Source organism: Vulpes vulpes, chromosome 2, assembly GCF_048418805.1.
Source record: "Vulpes vulpes isolate BD-2025 chromosome 2, VulVul3, whole genome shotgun sequence".
Taxonomy (NCBI): domain Eukaryota; kingdom Metazoa; phylum Chordata; class Mammalia; order Carnivora; family Canidae; genus Vulpes; species Vulpes vulpes.
The window spans coordinates 120,371,207-120,387,167 of NC_132781.1; the positions used below are offsets into that span (position 1 = coordinate 120,371,207).

Below are 15,961 nucleotides of genomic sequence, written 5' to 3' on the forward strand. Positions count from 1 at the left end.
CATTTCCATTTATTTTTTAATATGATCAGTTTGGTTAAGCATAAAGGTCATTAAAATTTTGTTTCTGTCTTCTAAAATATGAACAACTTCATCTAAATTTAAGAGAACTCACAAAATGTGATTAACACTTTCAAAATTCGTTTTGTTTAGGTACTTGACTGTTTCTCTTGCACCAGATTGGAAGCTCTGTGATAATCAGGGAGTTTTTGATATCCCTGTTCATGGTGTCCCAGGACCTATTACCAAAACATGGGAGACACAAAAAATATTTGCTAATTGAATGAAAGTTGATTCATTTAGAAATGACATATAGTCTGTTTCCCATAATAAATAATTTGTGAGAGACAATACATTCTAAAATGAGACAGAGCTACTTTATATATATTTTCTCTCTAGCCAAGGGCAGTGCCAATTGTGAGTGGAGAGGTTTGCTAAAAGTGCGTGTGAATGTGTCTGTTTTGGTTTAGGTAGTCTGTGGTATTGGGTGTCATGTGAGGAAATTAAAATGGCCTGGCACCAGTTTGGATTTTTTTAAATTAAATTTGAAGGAGAAATTACATTCTTCCAGATAACTACATTAGTTCTCTTTGTTCTATAATGTGTTGCAGAATATTAGCTGATTTCAAACTGTAATTTCCCAGAATCATCTATTTCCTGTTTTTGAAGGTGAACTTTCAGTGTGTCTGTCCCTTAATTATACCTGGTTTTATTTATCTTATACATATAGGAGGATATCTGCTGGCTTCTGCATAGCACTTTATTTAACCATATAAAATGTAAGGATATGCCTATACATAAAAATAATCCAAGTATTGTTTGCATTTTAATTGCCTGGCTTTTTTGGTGCTCAAATATCCTTGTCACAGAAAATAAGATAAATTCTATGTTATTCCAAAAAAAAAAAATTCTATGTTATTCCAATCTGTCAAAATTATGATATATTTTAGTTAAGAAAGCTTTAAATGGAATATTGTCAGAGATAATTAAAAGGATTAACTGAAATTTTCCCTAAAGTATCTGCCTCCTTCAATCCTGAACATATTTAATGCTTTTGAGTTTAACACATTTTGTAAATGCTGTTTTTTTTTTTTTTTAGGAAAAATTACATCAATTCTAAAATGAAGGGCTGGGGGCATCTGGGCAGCTTAGTGGTTTAGTGTCTGCCTTTGGCTCAGGGCGTGATCCCAGAGTCCCCAGATCGAGTCCTGCATTGGGCTCCCTGCATGGAGCCCGCTTCTCCTCTGCCTGAGTCTCTGCCTCTGTGTCTCTCATGAATAAATACATAAAATCTTTAAAAAAAATAAGACTAAGACTAAGGGCTCTACCATTTCACCCACTACCCTAATGTTTATTGATTAATCCAGGTTTTTAAAAAATCAAATCCATTAGGGATACAGAAACACTCTAAATTGATGAAGGAATTACATTCCTGTGGTTGTTCCATGATATATCTAAGATACTAGCAAACCAAAGATTTGGGGAGAGCAAAAAATTCACCAGTGTAGTAACAAGTCCTCCAAAGAGTTCCTTCCTATAATAAAGGAGTATCACAATGAGGCTAATGCTGGATGTTTGAAAATTCTCTTTAATAAACTTTTAATAAACTTTCACACTCCTTATATTGTGGAGGTTAAAAAATTATCAGTGATGGAAGAAGCCTTGCTTATATTTTGGGTATCAAAAATTATACGGGTGAGCAAATTGCAGATATCCCCAAAAAGTACACTTATCCACTGGTTTATCATTATATAAATAGCAATAAACAGGTTATCAGGGGTGCCTGGCTGGCTAAGTCTGTAAAGCATGTAACTCTTGATCTTGTAGTTGTTAAGTTTGAGTCTCACATTGAGTGGGGAGATTACTTAAAAATAAAATCTTAAAGGAGTTCCTGGCTGGTTCACTTGAACGAGCATCCAACTCTTGATCTCAGGGTCATGAGTTTGAGCCCCACATTAGGTATACACAGGGATTACTTAATAAAACTTAAAATAATAAGATGAAATCTTAAAAGCAGGTTAGCTAAAATGTAGCAGTCTCCTGTATCAAGTGGGATATGCTCTTTTCATTTTTAATGATTTTATTTATTTATTTGAGAGAGAGAGAGAGAGAGCATGAGCTGGAAGATGGTTGGAGGGAGAAGCTGACTCCCCATTGAACAGGGAACCCGAATAGGGGCTCAATCCAAGACCCTGAGATCATGACCTGAGCTGACGGCAGACACAGACTGAACCACCTAGGTACCTCAAGTAGGATATTTTCTATAGAAAAAAAAAAAACAACCCAATTTACGCTGATTTAAACAATTAGAAAATCTGTTATCATAAAAACCAGATAGTCTAGAGCAACTCTGTCCAATAGAAATATAATGTAAGCTACAGATGAAAGCCACCAATGTGAAATTAAATTACCTAGTAACCAAGAAACAAGTGAAGTTAATTTCAATAATTTTATTTAACTTAATTCAAACTATCATTTCCACATGTAATCAGTGCAGTAATTATTAATGATATATTTTACATTCTTATTTTGTACTAAATCTTCATAACCTGGTGCATATTTCACACTTACTGCACATCCCAATTTGGACTAGCCATATTTCAAATGCTCAGTGGTCACATGTAGCTCATGGTTACTGTATTGGACAATGCCATTCTTGAAAATATGGCTCCCTCTAGGTATAATAGAATCATGACTTGGCACAAATTGTTTTTCTCTTCCTAATTTTGGAGAATGATCATTTATTTATACTTTTTCTGTTATTCTTTCAGCTTTGCCCTAGTCTTATAAACTTCTCAAGTCTGTGGTCACAAGAAATCTGCCAGCAGTAACCAGAGAACTTCCTTCCTTGTCCATGGTAAGTTCAGAGTGGCTCCTCCCAACCAAAGTTCATGTTTCAATCTGATTGGACAAAGTTAGATCATGTACCTATCCCTGGCTCAATAATAGTCACTAGGACTATTAGTATACCCTATAACACCTGCTAATACTTACTATCCCCTGAGCCATACCATTTTCAGTGTGGTGGGAAGGAGGTGATGTTTGGTAATGTCTGGAGACATTTTTGATTGTCACAACTATGGAGGTTGGGTCTACTGGTATCTAGAGTGGAGACTAGAAATGCTGCTAAATACCCTACAGCCTTCTTTCCCACAACAAAGAGCTATCTGGCTCAAAATTAATACCATGGTTGAGGAATCTTATTAAGTCTATATTCTTAACTAAACACTGACAAGAGGAATGAGACTACCATTATTGGTTTAGATCTGTCAGAACCTATTAAGAGGTTTAGCTTCCCATTTCAGAAGATGGGCTTCTAAACTTAAAAAAAAAAGGAAATGTTAGAAGAGAGCAAAGGGCATAAATAACTTAGTCCATTTGAATTACTGTAACAAAATACCATAAACAGTGGCTTGTAAACAATACAAATTTATTTCTCAGATCTGGGGACTGAAGTCAGACATAAAGATGCCAGCAGATTTAGTGTCTGCTAAGGGCAAGCTTCTGGGTTCATAAACAGCAGACTTTTTACTATAACCTCACATGGTGGAAGAGGTGAGGAAGTTCTCTTCAGCCTCTTTTACAAGGCACTAATACCATTCATGAAGACTGCACCCTCATGGCCTAATCACCTCTCCAAAGCCCTGCCTCCAAATATGATCACACTGGAGATTAGGTTTCAACATATGGATTTGAGGGGACACAAATACCAGTCTATAAAAGCTACCAGTAGTATCCTTGAAAAAGCTGATTATTTGGGGGGTTATAATAGTATATGTATAATTCCAAAACATACAAGTGGAAAATAAGCACATAAAAAGATGCTCAACAGGGATGCCTGGGGGGCTCAGCGGCTGAGCATCTGCCTTCGACCCAGGGTGTGATCCCAAGGATCTAGGATGGAGTCCTGCATCGGGCTCCTTGCAGAGAGCCTGCTTCTCCCTCAGCCTGTGTCCCTGCCTCTCTCTCTCGCTGTTTCTCTCATGAATAAATAAATAAAAATCTTTTTAAAAAAGATGGTCAACATCACTAATTGTTAGGGAAACACAAATCAAAACAATTGAGATACCACCTTATACCGTTAGGATGACTACTAAAAAAAATAACTCAGGAAATATACAAATTTTGACAGGGATGTGAAATATTTGAAACCTTTGTGCATTGTTGGTGGGAATGTAAATTGGTACAGCCAGTGTGGAAAACTGTGGAATTTCCTCAAAAAACTAAAAATAGAATTATTGTATGATCCAGCAATTCCACTTCTTTGTATATACCCAAAAGAATTGAAAGCAGAATCTCAGAGACATTTGTACACCCATGCTCATAGCAACATTATTCATAGTAGCTAAAATTTAGAAGCAACCCAAGTGTCTATCAACAGATGAATGAAGCAAAATGTGGTCTGTACATACAATGGAATATTGTTCAACCTTAAAAAAGAAGGAAATTCTGACATACGCTACAACACAGATGAACTTTGAGGATATTATGCTATGGAAATAAGCCAGTCATAAAAAGATAAATGCTGCTTGATTCTACTTGTATGAGGTATTTAGAGTAGCCAAAAATCATAGAAAATAGATAGTGTTTGCCAGGGGCTGGAGAGAGGGGAGAATGAATAGTTATTAGGTAATGGGTGTGGGTTTCAGTTTTACAAGATTAAAAGGGTTCTGGAGATGGATAGTAGTACTGATTGCACAACATTATGAATGTATTTTAATACCACTGAACTGTGTACTTAACAATTGTTTTAAAAGATGGTTAAGATCTTAAGTTTTATGTGTATATTACCACAATAAAAAAGAAAAAAGTGTATATGTACTTACAAAGTATGAATAGTCATCAAATATGATAGAATGATTTTATAATTACTGGTAGTTTAAAATTTTTATCAGTATTTTCTACTTTTGTACAATAAAATTTTATTGTAGAATTTACAGTGAGAATGTCATTTTGTAATGAAAAATTATTTTTACAATGGATAATTTCTTGACCAAAAAAATTTTTTAAGGAAAAGAGGCTTCAGTAGTGTATTATCCTCAAAAAGAAATATCAAGAGGGAAAATTCTGTGTGAATTATTTTAAGTTGATGAGTTTTAATAAAAGCGTTCTGTTTTAATAATGTGAAAGCCATTTTAAAATATTTTGTCAAAAAAAAAATAACCTGCAGCCTTTGTCTAAAATAAGTCTTGGAAATAAAGCAAATACACTCTCCTGACTTTGAGAAATAACATTCAGTTGATATTGTACCAGATCTCTGGGTGCCACTGTCTGCCAATCCATGGCTAGAGTGAAATAAAGCAATCCATTGGCATTTGGACCCAGTGATCCCTGCTGACTTTTGTGAAATAACTCTGGAGTGGATTCCAAACATCTTCTCTCCCACTATCTTTTCCAAATATCTGGGTCAGAAATGTCAGGATGTTTAATGACCCACAATGAGATGTTGCCTTTTCTCTCCAGCGCACCTTTGTTATTTGGGAGCAACCTTGGCAAGGTGTATTAGAATCTGAGAAGTAGCACCAAGAAGAGAAAAGAAGTCCTCTGAAGGGAAGGCCGACCATGGGCAGAAAGCAGTTTCCCTTACTCATGTCTTTATTCAGCCTAGTGAACTACACATCAGATGGGCTGCAACATTCCAGAAGAGAATCCACTGGTTTAAAAGTAGAGAATCTAGGCAGAGAAGTGTCTCAGTGAGGAGAACTGCAAGTAAGTGCTAAGAAGCCTCTTTACCACCAGTGAGGCCAGAAGGGAAGAACTCAGAGAATGACAGCCTAGATCTAGCAGATATGCTAAAGGAAGTCTTTAGGCCCCTGAAACTGGAACCCTCAGGGGAAATTCCATAAATGCCTTTCATATAAATGTATTCACCCTGAATATAAATAATTTATAGCTTTTAATAGACATTTTGTTTTAAAAATTGTGGAAAACATCTTAATAGTAGCATAGTTCACTCTAAAACCTCAGCATGTTTGGATCCTGCAAGTAATTCTCTATAAATTTATCACATTAATTTCAGTAGCTGTCTCCCTAGTCCCCACAAGTAAAAGAGATATCTAGGGTAGGAATGGACCAGAGGAGCAAAGTTGCCACCACTTAGTTTTGGGGAGGGGTAGAAACAGCTCATGACAAGGTACAAGAGTTGGATGCTAATGCCGTTCTCCCATACTGAGCTACAAGGAGTACAGCAGAATCTGCCTGCAGGAAAACCTGCTCTCCAATACATCCTCTGCATTCTTCAGGTTGTTCCCCACTGACCTAAATGACACCCTTAAGGTAGAGTTCCCCTACACTTACTACACAGTGTTACAGGGCATGCAGCATACATCTGTCATCCAATAACAACAGTATCATCTTTGATTTTGGAGCATGAGATTTGCATCATGGAATAGAAGAGAAGATTAGAGGCAGTTTAAGGGCCCATTTCAGGATCCCGATTGAAACAGAGGTCGAGAACTATAATTCTGTGCAGAGGACTTTCAGCTGAGTGTTTAGTACTATTAAAGGCAACAACTAGGGATGCCTGCCTAGCTCAGCGGTTGAGTTTCTGCCTTCAGCTCAGGGAGTGATCCTGGAGTCCAGGGATCGGGTCCCACATCGGGCTCCCTGCATGAAGCCTGCTTCTCCTTCTGCCTCTCTCTCTCTCTCTCTCTCTCTTAAATAAAATCTTAAAAAATAAAGGCAACAACTACAGTTGTCCAAGCCAAAACAATGGAGAGATGAAAGATCTCCTTATTACAGGAAGTAATAAACACATAGTCAAACAGTTCACCTGTAAAAATCACTATGTAATTCTTTCTAAGCTACAGGCAGATGGAATTCTAAACTGGGAGCAGAACATGAAGTGCAGTGTTACCACCAAAGCCACCAAGGACAAGCTGTCCTCCTCCAGGGCAAGCATCACCTTGGGTATCACCCCCATCAACAAAAATGCTCTTGTTCTCCAGCAGGCCTCTTATATGGTCCAGGATAATAGGAACACCTGCTCAAACCTCCGTCATACACTTCAGTACTTCTTACCCAGATGTGGGGCCCTATGTGCCTATTGCTTCCTGACCAGCAACCCAGTACACTGTGCAGCATCACCCAACATGTCATTAAGTGTGGAGCAGCCTCCTTATGATGATAGACCACCACAACAGAATGCACAGGAAACGCTGTGCCAGGAGCTGCAGCCAGAATTCATGCCCTCTGATGTGGCGCCATGCACAATGCAACTGGCTACCTGGTCACCAAGGTGGGTGCCAACTGAAGAGCTTTGCCTGGCTGTCCTATTACATGCTTCAGACCAGCTAATATGACTCTTCAACCTAGGGAGGCACAAGAGAGATTAGTACTGTGGTGCTATTGGCAACAGAGATGCTGCTCCACAGGGCTTGATGGTCACTGTGCACAGTACCAACAGTCATCATGCTACACCTTGTCTTTGCCTACAGTTTGAAGGAGTTGCTGCCACAATGGTAGCAATGTGGCACCAGCAATGGCCTGGTACCTGTTGCCAGGCAGGCAAAGCTACAGTTTTACCTGGTTGTGGACTTGTCCTTTGTGCTCTTCTCAAAGTGACTAACCATCACTCTGGTCCTGTGAGGCTCCTCCAACCCTACTTTCAGTCTTATCTTTGGTCCAAGCATAGATCTGGAGTTGCTTCTACTTCAGCCAGTGAGATTTGCCCTATTTCTACAAACTTTTTGTGGCTTCAGGTATTGCAAAATCTTAATTTCTTTAAGTTAATTCAAGAAACATCTTTTAACTGGACATTCTCTGTGGAGCCTGCACTGCAACCTTCATTATTACATTGGATTCAGATATTTACCTGTGAGTTTTAACACTTTTGTTTTGTAAATATCCTGCTATAAATCAACCCTGCTTGGTTTTTGCTGTTGTTGGAGGAGAAGCTCTACAAGTTCACTTTATAATTTCTGCATTTTACTTTCTTTCATTTGCCCAGACAATCCCATTGGTGAAAAGTTTGTGCTATTACTGTACATTCTAAAAACTTACATTTTCTGCTAAAAAGTCCTTCCCTTGCAATATTGAAAGAAATTCACTGAATCTTTCTGCCTTTGGACTCCGTATAGTTAGTTATACTTGTTTTGAGAAGCTGAGAAACCATAGATTCAGTTTTACAGGAATGGATATTCTCTTTCCAAAAACTATTCTTGTGGCTTTTGTTTCCTTTATTTCCTTCTTTTCTGGACCATTCTCAGTCATGTCCATGGGTTGACCACCAGTATCTGGTCCAATTAGTTCCTAAAATGTAAACATCTGGAATGCAGAGAACATTCTTACCTAACTTTTCGGTATAGATAAATCACTCCAAGCCTCAGACATTTTAGTTAGTAACCTTTTACTAATATTGCACCAAGTAAAAGAAGGAAGGCAATCTAGTTTAAAAATCTTGCTATTTAGAAAACCAATTTCTCCTGGAGAACATATAGTGATTTTAGGAGAATGCATATTATTTTAATTGCCTGTCTAAAAATAAAGATGTGTCCATTTCCTTTTCATTTTTGAAGACCATCATTACCTCTTGTGTCTCTTAAATTTGAAGTCTTAGATATTTATATGACATTTTCCAGTGAAATTCCAAGATCCCAGTGTTATTTTATTCAAAATATATTAACTTTGGGTGAATGAAAGGCCTTTTAAAATCCACATAATACATAGACACTTCAGAAAAGGGGGAAAACAGGGATATGGGTAAAACATGTCCTTCAGAATTCAAAGGTTTCAGATAAATATTCAAAGCACAATGGAAAAAGGACAGTCCATTTTTTAAAAGGCCAGCTACATTCTAAAAGTTTATTTATCCCCTGGTTTTTTTTCAATCTCCAAAGGACAGTTGCTCTTCTAGTCTGAGAAACTGTCAAGTGGTCAAGATATAGTGGAGAGGTGGAGGTATGATTTTTGTTTGCTGTGATGATATTACCTGAATAGCAAACAGGGAAAGCAGATAGCTTAGATATGCTGGGATTCTCCTGTATATTGCAATTTAGTAAAGATACAGTTAAATAAACATAGTAGTTTCTGATTTTCGTACATATATTGTAGAATGCATAACTACTTCCTTGACAATAAACCAAGACTTAAGGAAAGATAGAGGAGTTAAGGAGAAGGGAAAGTTAAGTATTTTATAGGGGTGTAGTAACCGGTGCGGACTCTGGGCGCCGCTGTTCACCAGTCTAGGAGATACAAGGCAGCGCGCACGCACACACACCCCAGAAGAAAAAAGAAAAAAATAGCTTCTTAGAACCTCCATCAGAGGTTTCAATCCATCAGATTGAAAACCGTCTCCATGAAGCTCCCCAGACCCTACTTCTGGACTACTTTTTGCTCTGAAATCTGAAAATTCGGTTAATTTGAGCTTAGAAGAACAGAGAAACAATACTCTTGGTACTGGAGTGGGAGAAAACTACAAAGGGAGAGAGAGATGGTGATTCGGCGGAAGCGGCCCAGCTGCAGCGAGCTGTACCTGCTGTGCGTTTTTCTGGGGCTGTCGTTGGAAGCTTGGGCCGGAAAGATCCGGTACGTGGTGCCAGAAGAGACAGAGAAAGCTTTCTTCGTGGGCAACATCGCTGAAGACCTGGGGCTACAACCTCAGGAGTTCAAAGAGCGCGGAGTCCGCATCGTCTCCAGAGGTAGGACGCAGCTTTTCGCTCTGAACCCTCGAAGCGGCAGCTTGGTCACCGCGGACAGGATAGACAGGGAGGAGCTCTGCGCTCAGAGAGCGCGGTGCCTGGTCAATTTTAACATCTTGGTAGAGGATAAAATGAAGCTTTTCCCTGTTGAAGTAGAAATAATTGATATTAATGACAACACTCCCCAATTTCAGTTAGAGGAAGTAGAATTTAAAATGAATGAAATAACTGCTCCAGGTACCAGGATTCCTTTGCCTTTTGGGCAAGACCCTGATGTGGGTATGAATTCACTACAGAGTTACCAGCTCAGCTCCAATCCTCATTTCTCCCTGGATGTGCAACAGGGAACTGATGGATCCCAACACCCAGAGATGGTGCTGCAGACTCCCCTGGATAGGGAAGAAAAAGCTATGCACCACCTCCTCCTCACAGCCTCTGATGGGGGCAGCCCAGTCCGTTCAGGAACCCTCCACATTCGTGTTCGGGTGGTAGATGCAAATGACAACCCTCCAGCATTTACTCAAGCACAGTACCACATGAGTGTCCCAGAGAATGTGCCACTGGGCACTCAGCTGCTTATGGTAAAAGCTACTGACCCAGATGAAGGAGCCAATGGGGAAGTATCATACTCATTTCACAATATAGACCACAAAATAGCCCATATTTTTCAGTTGAATTCTTACACAGGAGAAATATCAAATAAAGAAGCCCTGGATTTCGAAGAACACAGAAGTTATCCAATGGAAATTCAAGCTCAGGATGGTGCCGGCCTCATGGCCAGAGCTAAGGTGCTGGTCAAAGTTCTAGACATAAATGATAATGCCCCAGAGGTGACCATGACCTCTGTCACCACTGCAGTCCCAGAAAACTCTCCTCCTGGAGCTATAATTGCTCTTATCAGTGTGCATGACCAGGATTCTGAAGAGAATGGTGACACTACATGTTCCATTGCTGGAAATATACCGTTTAAATTAGAAAAGTTGGATGATAACTATTACCATTTAGTGACAGAAAGAACACTGGACAGAGAACTTACCTCCAGGTACAACATCACAGTAACAGCAGCAGATCATGGAACTCCAGCTCTGTATACTGAAACCCACATTTCACTCCAAGTGACAGATATCAATGACAACCCCCCTGTTTTTCCTCAGAACTCCTACTCTACCTTCATTCTGGAAAACAATCCCAGAGGTGCCTCCTTTTTCTCTGCCATAGCATATGATGCAGACAGCAATGAGAACGCACTAGTCACTTACTCCTTGGTGGAGGACACCATCCAAGGGATGCCTCTGTCCTCGTATGTTTCCATCAACTCAGACACTGGGGTCTTATATGCCCTGCGATCCTTCGACTATGAACAGTTCCGGGACCTTCAACTAAGAGTGATAGCCTGTGACAGTGGGGACCCCCCACTCAGCAGCAATGTATCGATTAGCCTGTTCATGCTAGACCAGAACGACAATGCGCCAGAAATCTTGTACCCCGTCCTCCCCACTGACAGTTCCACAGGCCTGGAGCTGGCGCCCCGCTCCGCAGAGCCCGGTTATTTGGTCACCAAGGTGGTGGCAGTGGACAAAGACTCGGGCCAGAACGCCTGGCTGTCCTACCACCTGCTCAAGGCCAGCGAGCCTGGTCTCTTCCAGGTGGGGCTGCACACAGGAGAGGTGCGCACAGCGCGGGCCCTGCTGGACAGAGACGCGCTCAAGCAGAGCCTGGTGGTGGCGGTGCTGGACCACGGCCAGCCCCCTCTCTCGGCCACCATCACGCTCACTGTGGCCATTGCTGACAGCATCCCAGATGTCCTGGCTGACTTGGGCAGCCTGGAAGCCCCACGTGACTCCCAGGCTTCAGACCTCACGCTGTACCTGGTGGTGGCCGTGGCCGCAGTCTCCTGCGTCTTCCTCGCCTTTGTCATCGTGCTGCTGGCGCTCAGGCTGAGGCGCTGGCACGCGTCGCGTCTGCTCCAGGCTGCAGGAGGAGGGCTGCTGGGCGTGCCGGCCTCGGCCTCGCAGTTTGTGGGCGTGGACGGGGTGCGGGCGTTCCTGCAGACCTATTCTCACGAGGTGTCCCTGACCGCGGGCTCGCGGGAGAGTCACGTGATCTTCCCGCAGCCCAACTATGCGGACACGCTCCTCAGCCAGGACAGCTGTGGGAAAAGCGAGCCTTTTCTGATAACTCAGGATTTACTTGAAGACAAAAAGGAAACATTTTCTCAGGTAAACTTTTCATAAATTTATCTAGGTAAAAATAATTACTGAATTTACTTACTGTCACTCCTTACTCCTCACAGTTCTATTTCCCCACATATCTTTGCAGAGTTTTATTTACAGATTCTGGAAAATTATTATTAAGTGATTATTTCCAGGTATAATGTAGGTGGTTGGAATAGAGTATGTGTGAGGTGCTATCTTGGTTGTGGAAAGAGCACTGCATTAGAAACAAGATAAGACTTCTAATATTTTCTTCCTTTCCTCTAGCCAAATAATTTTTCTGGTTTTACCATTCACTTATCTGGCAAGTGTAGGGGTTTGACTAGAACAGATCCACCAATATTTATGTGATTAATAATGTTTTCAAATTTCTCACAGGTATAAATACTAACTTATCCTTAAACTTAATAAAAATATCACCTGGCAAGGTGCTATCTTATTTAGGGAATTTTGAAGAGGTAAGATTGTCTCAAGTAATATTTTTAGTTGTGTTATAATTAAAATGTAGAAATATATATAGCTTGTAAATTTTTTGTTGAATATCTTAGCCCTTGGTTTAGTCTTTTATTTTGAGATATTTTATGCATTCTTTTTTTTTTAGAATTTTGGAAAAGAATATATTTTCTCATAAAATTTCTACCAAAAATACTTTTTCTTTAGCTTAAAAATACAGCTTTGGAAAGCAAAATTGGGAGTTGTTACATGTCATTACATATTTCATAAACAGTAGTGAAAGAAATCAACAGGATGGATTAAATTTTCAAATATAAAAATGCTCATTTCAAAAGCTTGACTTTGTCCTTTAGTAACTTAAAGTGGGGTTCTTGCTGATTTTCTTGTTAAAGATGGTCAGGAGCTCCTCTTCCAATCTGTGATGTTCATTCGTGACTGTGTAATAATGCGCCAAGACCTTTCTCCTCAGCTTTTTGATTGCTAGTTCATTGTCTGGGGCCTGTTTCAGAACTGCTTTAATTGTTCCCTTCCAGTTGAATTTACCTTTTGCAGGAGATTCGTGGTCCTCTGGTTCTCCACCCTCTGAAGGTCCTGAGAACTTTATCTTTTTCTTCTTAGATTCTATGTCATCTTCCAAGTGCTTCTGCTTTCTCTTCCCCAGGCCGGGCTTTCCTGGACTCCTCGGCGTCTCCCTCCTCAGCTCTGTCAGCGGCTCCCTTGGCCTCACCCACCTAGCTCTGGCTCTTCTTCCCTGCCGAGGCAGGGGCCTCCTCTCCAGCCTCCTGGCCTATTTTGCGCTTCTTAGGATTCTGACCTTTCGAATTCTCTTGGTGGTTTTCTAATTTTAGTTCTTTCTTCTCTTTCTTTCTATTCTTCTGCCTTTCTTCCTTCCTTTCTCTTTTATTCTTCTTTACCTCTGCTTGCTTTTCTGTGGGGTCATTTGTTCCAATGGCTAGAACCTTGGCAGAGAGCTCTGCGCGGGGCGGGCTGGCCACCTGGGCGAGTGGCTGCTGGGCTTGACTCTTACTGACTGCTTCGTTGCTGGAAGCTTCAGAAAAGATATTCCACACCTGCTCCAGAACAGATTCATTATGGACTTTTAAACTGTTCTTCATCCAGTTCTGAAATTTTGCCCTTTTCCTGGGAACGTTGTCAGAACCACTAATTTGCTCTAAAAGTTCCCTCACTTTGGGGCTGACATTGGGTCTTTTTATTAATTCATTAATTTTCTGAATCCATGCCTGCTGTTTAACATCACCTTTGTGGGTTTTACCTTCATAGCCTTTGCCACCATACTTTTGTTCTTCACTGATGCACTTCACATGGTTTTTGTAGTCATCACCCCAGAAATCTTTACCACAGTCAATGCAAGACAGGCATTCACAGTTTCTGCAAACAGCCACGTGCTTTTCCACTTCTACTTTCTTCACTGATTCACCACATGCATTGCATGTAAAAAAATACAATTTTTACCTAAATGGGTAAGTATCTATTCTCTATCCAAGATAGGTTTGAAGTCTTGTCCTCTCCGCCGGCACCCGCCAACGGTTTCAACCCGCTGCGAGGAGCACGTGGAGACGCAGCCGCCTGTCCCGTGCCGCAGCCGCCTCCCCTATTTTATGCATTCTGAAGAATACATTAGATGTTTAAGTAACTTACAAAATGAGGTAATAAAGTGAATGACAGAAAATTTACTGTGCAACTTGAGAAGTAATTTTGAAGCCTCCTGACTTGTGTATTATGCCCATAATGGAAGTGACTAGCAAAAACAAGTATATATTCCATTTTAATATGTGTGTTACTTCTTCACAAGAAATATATCATAGGGGAGTAAGTCCATGCTTTTATATAGTTACTGTGCTCCAATAATTTAAAGATATATATAAAATATAAATAGAAGATTTTGTTATGCTATGTGTTGGCAAATTGAACTCCAATAAAAAAATTTTAAAAAAACAAAATATAAATAGAAGAAAGCAAAAGCATGGTAAGGTGCAGATGAAAGATAAATGTATAAATGGACTGAAGATGGAACAGAAGGTGGTGAACCAGGCTAAAGCTGTGAGAATTCTAGTCTGGCTTAGATGCAGGCATTGAAGGTCAGGAGGTAGTTCAGCACTGTAACAGAGACAAAGTGCTTCAGGCTAAACAAGGAACCTGAGTCAGACTTAGTCCTTGATCCAAAATAAGCAGTTTGGCCCCTCATCTAGTTAAAAGGGAAAGAAACTGCTTTAAAAGGCTGCCTACCAATGCCCGCGAAAGGAGACAATCTGTGGACAAAAGGAGAGAAGTGGATATAGATGCTGGCTTCAGAAAATGAACAGACATGAGATGTAATATTTACAGTATTACTGCTGCACACTTAAACGACTTACTTATGGCCCAAGACCTAGAATAGAAGCAATTTCAAAACCATAAGAGACAAAACCCTGAACTTAGGACAGAAGCAGAGTGGGGGAAAAAAGGTAGAAGAGAGACAGCAATTAAGGAAAACAAAAACCAACTCTTCCACTTAAATGTACAAGCAAAAATGTTGAAACACATCGTCTTCTGGAATTATTGTTGCTAATGAGATACTATCAACAAATTGTCCTTATTTTAAGATATCTGTCTTCTCTGTGATGCCTTTTTAAAAATATCTCTCATCCTTGCTGTATATCTAAGTCTTGATTTTTATTATTTTCTGTTTGGATTACACTCTCAGTAACATAAGTTATTTTATGGAGCATCTGGGTGGCTCAGTTGGTTAAACGTCCTACTCTTGGTTTTGGTTCAAGTCTTAATCTCAGGATCCTAGGATGGATCCCCCTGGAAGGCTCCACCCTCAGTGGGGACTAAGCTTGAGGATTCCTCTCCCTCTGCCCCTCCCCTACGTGTGTGCTTTCTCTCTCTCTTTCTCTCACTCTCTCTCTCTCTCAAATAAATAAATACATCTTTTAAAAAGTATAACATATAAATAACATAGGTTATTTCAATTCTGGATTTTCTTAGCTGGTGTTAATTTAAAATTTTGCTTCTGTGTGTATACAAATGAGCTAGGTTTACCTATTAAAGCACAGAGATTACCAAGTTGGATGATTTTAAAAATCCATATATACTCTGCCAACAAGATACATGTTCAAAACAAAATTACACTGAAATATTGAAAATAAAGATATACATATATACACACATAAAAGAAAGCAGCCATGTTGATTTTAATATAACAGCAAAATAGTGTTTAAGACAACAAACATTAATGGTGACTTTTTAAATGAACTGACCATAATTACAAAAACAAACAAAAATATATTAAAAATATGAGCCCCCATCACTGAACAACATAGCTTTGAAAATAATAGCAGGAGGGATGCCTGGATGGCTCAGTGGTTGAGCATCTGCCTTCAGCTCAGGAGGTGATCCCGGTGTCCAGGATCAAGTCCAGCATTGGGCTCCCTGCGGGGAACCTGCTTCTCCCTCTCCGTATATCTCTGCCTCTCTCTCTCTCTCTCTCTCTCTCTCTCTATGTCTCTCATGAATAAATAAAATCTTTAAAAAATAAAAAAGAAAATAATACCATGAAATTTAAACTCCATTCCATAAGAAATAATACACCCTACAGGCACAAAATTACTAAACATATAGAACATTTGAACAGAATCTCTAAGCTTGATCTAATAA

General features: G+C 39.9%; 2 protein-coding genes across 4 annotated transcripts in view; one reads left to right on the forward strand and one right to left on the reverse strand.

Annotated features, from left to right (window-relative positions):
• Nucleotides 1–15,961, forward strand: part of LOC112934395 (protocadherin gamma-C4) — a 186,454-nt gene that overhangs the window by 849 nt on the left and 169,644 nt on the right. For 2 of the 3 annotated variants that reach the window (XM_072749813.1, XM_026017954.2), the window contains exon 2: nt 2,769–2,854. Coding sequence is in view for 2 of the 3 variants with exons in the window: in XM_026017954.2 (XP_025873739.1) it covers nt 2,852–2,854 (3 nt within the window). In the remaining variant the exon portion in view is untranslated. Of the gene's footprint in view, nt 1–2,768; nt 2,855–9,172; nt 11,855–15,961 lie in introns of those variants that run through there. The other variant, XM_072749819.1, reaches the window with a different exon arrangement.
• On the reverse strand, nt 12,625–13,761 carry LOC112934528 (cell growth-regulating nucleolar protein-like; the record flags this gene model as incomplete). The annotated part of the gene is given in 3 exon segments (XM_072749824.1): nt 12,625–12,662; nt 12,665–12,966; nt 12,968–13,761. Coding segments are annotated over 3 exon segments (1,134 nt in total), but the record flags the coding sequence as incomplete, so codon positions are not given.